Source organism: Borostomias antarcticus (genome assembly GCF_949987555.1).
Source record: "Borostomias antarcticus genome assembly, contig: scaffold_131, whole genome shotgun sequence".
In the NCBI taxonomy this organism is placed as follows: domain Eukaryota; kingdom Metazoa; phylum Chordata; class Actinopteri; order Stomiiformes; family Stomiidae; genus Borostomias; species Borostomias antarcticus.
Window position 1 is genome coordinate 64,360 of NW_028176563.1, and position 6,601 is coordinate 70,960.

Genomic DNA, 6,601 nt, shown 5'->3' on the forward strand with positions numbered 1-6,601 from the left:
GTTAGCTTCCAGAGAGAGAGGCTAGCTAGGGTTAGCTTCCAGAGAGAGAGAGGCTAGCTAGGGTTAGCTTCCAGAGAGAGAGAGGCTAGCTAGGGTTAGCTTCCAGAGAGAGAGAGGCTAGCTAGGGTTAGCTTCCAGAGAGAGAGAGGCTAGCTAGGGTTAGCTTCCAGAGAGAGAGAGGCTAGCTAGGGTTAGCTTCCAGAGAGAGAGGCTAGCTAGGGTTAGCTTCCAGAGAGCTAGTGCTAACCTGAGCTAACAGAGAGAGAGGCTAGCTAGGGTTAGCTTCCAGAGAGCTAGTGCTAGCTTGCTAGGCCGGTAACCAAGTCAGGAACATTGACTCGGGGCCCACGGAGCTGTTAACCCTGTTAGCTGTTAACACGGAGCTGTTTAACCGGAACCCGCTCGGCCGGTAATGAGGAGCTGCTGACAGACTCGGTATCCGGTCGCTGGGGTTAGGGTTAGGTTTGGAGATAGGGTTAGGGGTTAGGGTTAGGTTAGGGTTAGGTTAGGGTTAGTGTTAGGGTTAGGGTTAGGGGTTAGGGTTAGGTTAGTGTTAGGGTTATTAGGGTTAGGGGTTAGTGTTAGTGTTAGTGTTAGGGTTAGGGGTTAGGGTTAGGGTTAGGGGTCAGGGTTAGGGTTAGGGGTCAGGGTTAGGGTTAGGGGTTAGGGTTAGCTAGCAGCCACATCACAACACTAGGACCAGCCGTGAGACAGCTGCTGCTGCCGTTAACGTTACCGGGAGCCACGGTCCCGACCGTCCTGCCTCGTCTTCGCCCATCCGGACCGTCTTGACCTGGGATATGGAAGTGAAATAACGGTAATCCGCAGCACTTTCTAGAAGCTTCCGTTAAGTGAGTTCAGAGAGCGACGCCATGGCGGCCAGCGGCTACTCCGACCTCAGACAGAAGCTCAGGTCCATGACCCCGCACCGGGACGAGCACAAGAGCAAAGTCTCCGACAGAGACGAGTACGGGAGCAAAGCCGCCGACGGGAGTAACGGAAACGGACGGAAGCGCAAGTACCGGGAGTCCGAGGACGATGAGCTCGAGCACAGCGACGGCGAGGAGCCGCGCGAGCAGGAGGCGCGGCGCGTGAAGAGCGGCATCGCGCAGAGGAGCATCTTCACACCGGAGGAGTGCGCGCTCATCGAGGCGAAGATCGACGAGGTGGTCGCCAACGGAGAGGCGGGTCTGTACCGGGACCACACCGTGGACCGCGCGCCTCTACGCAACAAGTACTTTTTCGGGGAGGGCTACACGTACGGCGCGCAGCTGGAGAAGCGCGGCCCGGGGCAGGAGCGGCTCTACCGGAAGGGGGAGGTGGACGAGGTCCCGGCCTGGGTGCACGAGCTGGTGATCGGGAAGCTGGTGGCGAGCGGGGTGATCCCGGAGGGCTTCGTCAACAGCGCGGTGATCAACGACTACCAGCCGGGCGGCTGCATCGTGTCGCACGTGGACCCGCTGCACATCTTCGCGCGGCCCATCGTGTCCGTGTCCTTCTTCAGCGACAGCGCGCTCTGCTTCGGCTGCCGCTTCCAGTTCAAGCCCATCCGCGTGTCCGAGCCCGTACTGGAGCTGCCCGTCCGCAGGGGCAGCGTCACGGTGCTCAGGTGAGGGGGGTGTGTGTGTGGTGACAGCCTGGGGTGTGTGTGTGTGGTGACATGTTTGTGTGTGTGTGTGTGTGTGTGGTGACAGCCAGGGGTGTGTGTGTGGTGACGTGTGTGTGTGTGTGGTGACAGCCAGGGGTGTGTGTGTGTGGTGACATGTTTGTGTGTGTGTGTGTGTGGTGACAGCCAGGGGTGTGTGTGGTGACATGTTTGTGTGTGTGTGTGTGGTGACAGCCAGGGGTGTGTGTGTGGTGACATGTTTGTGTGTGTGTGTGTGTGTGGTGACGTGTGTGTGTGTGTGGTGACAGCCAGGGGTGTGTGTGTGGTGACATGTTTGTGTGTGTGTGTGTCTCTGTGTGGTGACATGTTTGTGTGTGTGTGGTGACAGCCAGGGGTGTGTGTGTGGTGACATGTTTGTGTGTGTGTGTGTGTGTGGTGACAGCCAGGGGTGTGTGTGTGGTGACATGTTTGCGTGTGTGTGGTGACAGGTGTGCCATCTCTGACTCCTCCCCTGCCTCTCTCCTAGTGGCTATGCTGCTGATGACATCACCCACTGCATCCGCCCCCAGGACATCAAGGAGAGGCGGGCCGTCATCATCCTCAGGAAGTCAGTCACCACGGCAACACGCCTGTCAATCAGTCCACTAGTAGATGGTTTAATCACTATCGCACTGTATTTAAGATGGCTCTTCTTGCACTTTGCCTTCAGCACTAGATTCTGCTCTTAGTCACTTGTTTTAGAGAGAAGATGCACTTGTGAGTTCTGGCAAGTAGTAGTACACTGACTTCCTGCGTTAAATGCAATTATTGTTAGTCGCTTTGGATAAAAGTGTCTGCTAAATGACTAATGTAATCAGTGGTTCTGTCCAGGATGAGCCCTGAAGTCTGGGTGGGGACCTGATTGATTGATTGATTGATTGATTGGTTGATTGATTGGTTGATTGATTGGTTGATTGATCTGTGTGTCCAGGACCAGACCAGACGCTCCCCGGCTGGACTCCACCAGCTCTGTTAGCTCCTCCCCCCCGGAGAGACACGCCCCCCTAAAGGCCAAACGCTCCTCCCACCGCAGAGCAGACCCCGACGCGGCTCACAGGTACACACACACACTACACACACAACACACACTACACACACACTACACACACTACACACACTACACACACAACACACACAACACACACTACACACACAACACACACTACACACACTACACAACACACACAACACACACTACACACACAACACACACTACACACACTCACACACAACACACACTACACACACTACACACACACACACACACACACACACACACACACACACACACACACAACACACACAACACACACTACACACACAACACACACTACACACACTACACACACTACACACACAACACACACTCACACACAACACACACTACACACACTACACACACTACACACACAACACACACAACACACACAACAACAAAAAAAGTGCAATCGATCTTAAAAATGTGCACAAAGCAGCACGCGTCACAGAGCGGCCTGAGTCCCGCCCATCATCTCATCACGCCAGAGCGGCCTGAGTCCCGCCCATCATCTCATCACGCCAGAGCGGCCTGAGTCCCGCCCATCTTCTCATCACGCCAGAGCGGCCTGAGTCCCGCCCATCATCTCATCACGCCAGAGCGGCCTGAGTCCCGCCCATCTTCTCATCACGCCAGAGCGGCCTGAGTCCCGCCCATCTTCTCATCACGCCAGAGCGGCCTGAGTCCCGCCCATCTTCTCATCACGCCAGAGCGGCCTGAGTCCCGCCCATCATCTCATCACGCCAGAGCGGCCTGAGTCCCGCCCATCTTCTCATCACGCCAGAGCGGCCTGAGTCCCGCCCATCTTCTCATCACGCCAGAGCGGCCTGAGTCCCGCCCATCTTCTCATCACGCCAGAGCGGCCTGAGTCCCGCCCATCTTCTCATCACGCCAGAGCGGCCTGAGTCCCGCCCATCTTCTCATCACGCCAGAGCGGCCTGAGTCCCGCCCATCATCTCATCACGCCAGAGCGGCCTGAGTCCCGCCCATCTTCTCATCACGCCAGAGCGGCCTGAGTCCCGCCCATCATCTCATCACGCCAGAGCGGCCTGAGTCCCGCCCATCTTCTCATCACGCCAGAGCGGCCTGAGTCCCGCCCATCTTCTCATCACGCCAGAGCGGCCTGAGTCCCGCCCATCTTCTCATCACGCCAGAGCGGCCTGAGTCCCGCCCATCTTCTCATCACGCCAGAACACGTTACACATTAGTAGTTATTCTTTTGAACATGGCAAAAACCAGCCAAGCGACTGAATCCCTGTCCGTCTGGTGGTCCTGTCCCTGACCCTGACCCTGACCCTGACCCTGACCCTGACCCTGACCCTGTCCCTGTCCCTGTCCCTGTCCCTGTCCCTGTCCCTGTCCCTGACCCTGACCCTGTCCCTGTCCCTGTCCCTGTCAGTCTGGTGGTCCTGTCCCTGTCAGTGTGGTGGTCCTGTCCCTGTCCCTGTCAGTCTGGTGGTCCTGTCCCTGTCAGTGTGGTGGTCCTGTCCCTGTCAGTGTGGTGGTCCTGTCCTGTCCCTGTCAGTCTGGTGGTCCTGTCCTGTCCCTGTCAGTCTGGTGGTCCTGTCCTGTCCCTGTCAGTCTGGTGGTCCTGTCCTGTCCCTGTCAGTCTGGTGGTCCTGTCCCTGTCCCTGTCCCTGTCAGTCTGGTGGTCGTGCTTCTGCTCAGCAGGGACATTGTAAACAGGAAACGTGTCGTGAGCAGACGTGGGACTGGCTGTCACCGGAACAGCCCACTCAATCCCCTCAACACTCCCACTCCATCCCCTCAACACACCCACTCCATCCCCTCAACACACCCACTCCAATCCCCTCAACACACCCACTCCAATCCCCTCAACACACCCACTCCAATCCCCTCAACACAGAGACGGACACTAAATATTAGTTCACATTACCGTTTCTCACTAAGCGGCGTGCGCTCTCTAGTGGTCAGAACTGGTACTGACCAGTTCTGACGTGTGTCATTTTCTATGCAAAGTAATACCAGAGTAATACCATACCAGTAATACCATACCATTAGTCAAATATAGTCGATTCTGTGAAAATATGAAACGTTGTTGTTGGTGTGTGTTCCTCTGTCAGGCCGAGGGTTCTAGAGATGGACAAGGAGGAGAACCGTCGCTCCTCCCTCTCCCGCCACCGTCGCCGTAGCAACAGCTCAGAGAAGTACTGGAGGCGGGACCAGGAGTACGACAAACACAGCGACGGTTCCAGACGCAAGATGAGACGCCACTGAGGACACACACGGAGAGAGAGAGGACGGACTGTGTGTGTGTGTGTGTGTGTGTGTGTGTGTGTGTGTGTGTGTCGCCCCTGTGTATTCTCCTGGAACCCCTGCATGTTGGAATGGAATGCTCCAAACAGCTGGTAGCCAATCAGAGACTGGCTGGAGGACAGGTGGGGATGTTGCTTGGTGAGAGATGATTGGTTCAGAGCTGGCGTAGGACCCGCCTCTCCCCGCTGTGTCTACCAGCTCCGCCCCCCCCCTGCTGGAACCGGTCCAGTGACATCACCCATGTCTATTCATGTATCATATAATTTCTTAGTGTGTGTGTGTGTGTGTGTGTGTGTGTGTGTGTGTGTGTGTGTGTGTGTGTGTGTGTGTGTGTGTGTGTGTGTGGGAGAGAGGAAGGCATGGTTGTGTTTTTGGAGCAGAAGCAGACTGATTAGCTGGCAGACATTCAGAGGAAGAATGCATTTTGTTGTTTTATATTCTTTAAGCTTGTATGACCCCTCTACCACCTGTTACCATGGAGACCTGGGGCCGTTCACGTGTGCGGGGGCTCTGAGGGACTCCTGCTCTCGATTGGTGGTTGTCAGAGGTGTTAGCCAATCAGCAGCCACGTTTGTCTGAACCCGGCTGTATGAAAGCACCCAGTGGATCCAACTGAAACAGCACGCCGCTCAACGCACCACCGTTCCCCTTTAAACACCTGCTCCGCTGCGTTCTGTCTGGGCTGAACGCACCCCTGCTGTGTGTACGGCCACGGAGCCGCGGGACCCAGATGTGGTGATGATGATGATGATGATAATGATGAGAATGATATGATGATGATCTGTTGTGTTTGAACTGTTCACTCCAGCCTGAAATATTTCTGTTTAAAAACCAACTCTTTCTATTCTATTGTGCTGCCGGCTGTTATTCAACCTCACACACACACACACACACACACACACACACTTCATACACACACCATACACACACACCACACACACCTCACACACACACACACACATCATACACACACACCACACACACCTCACACACACACACAAACAGCTCATACCACACACACACACTTCATACACACACACACACACCATACACACACACCACACACACCTCACACACACACAAACAGCTCATACCACACACATTTCACACACACACCTCACACATTTCACACACACATACACACCTCACACACACACACAGTGCAAGTGTACAGGACGGTGAAAAGTGAGGCGTGTCTGTCGGTCCAGAGCACATCTCTGACTCTGAGCTGCTGGGTGACCTCCAGGCTCCTCGACCTCTGACCCCGCTCCTCGACCTCTGACCCCAGCGCACTCACTGCTCCACTCAGCAACACGGTTAACCTCTGACCTCTCACCCTCACTGCTCCACTCAGCAACATGGATAACCTCTGACCTCTCACCCTGTGACCCCTGCTGTGACACGTTGGTAGTGGCTGGTTATTATTCTGTCTGTATATCAGGGCCTGTCCCCCAGAGAGCCTGGAGGGAACCCAGGGGGGCACGCGTGTCACTTTTAGGTGAAAATGGACGTTTCTAATCCAGAATGGGTCATTTGTTTGATCTGTGCATGTTTGGGTTTGCCTGTCCGTCACCTTTTTCACCTGTGATGGGTTTGCACCTCTGGAAGAGGCTGCCCCTGCTCCAGAGACCGCCGTGGGGGGG

General features: G+C 55.5%; 1 protein-coding gene across 1 annotated transcript; it reads left to right on the forward strand.

The window, feature by feature from the left end:
- Positions 1–719: 719 nt before the first annotated feature.
- Positions 720–5,785, forward strand: alkbh5 (alkB homolog 5, RNA demethylase). Its single transcript, XM_084462317.1, has 4 exons — positions 720–1,609; positions 2,133–2,213; positions 2,577–2,702; positions 4,766–5,785. Exons 1-4 carry the CDS (start codon positions 873–875, stop codon positions 4,917–4,919), a joined length of 1,098 nt encoding a protein of 365 aa, XP_084318443.1. The 5' UTR covers positions 720–872; the 3' UTR covers positions 4,920–5,785.
- Positions 5,786–6,601: the final 816 nt, after the last annotated feature.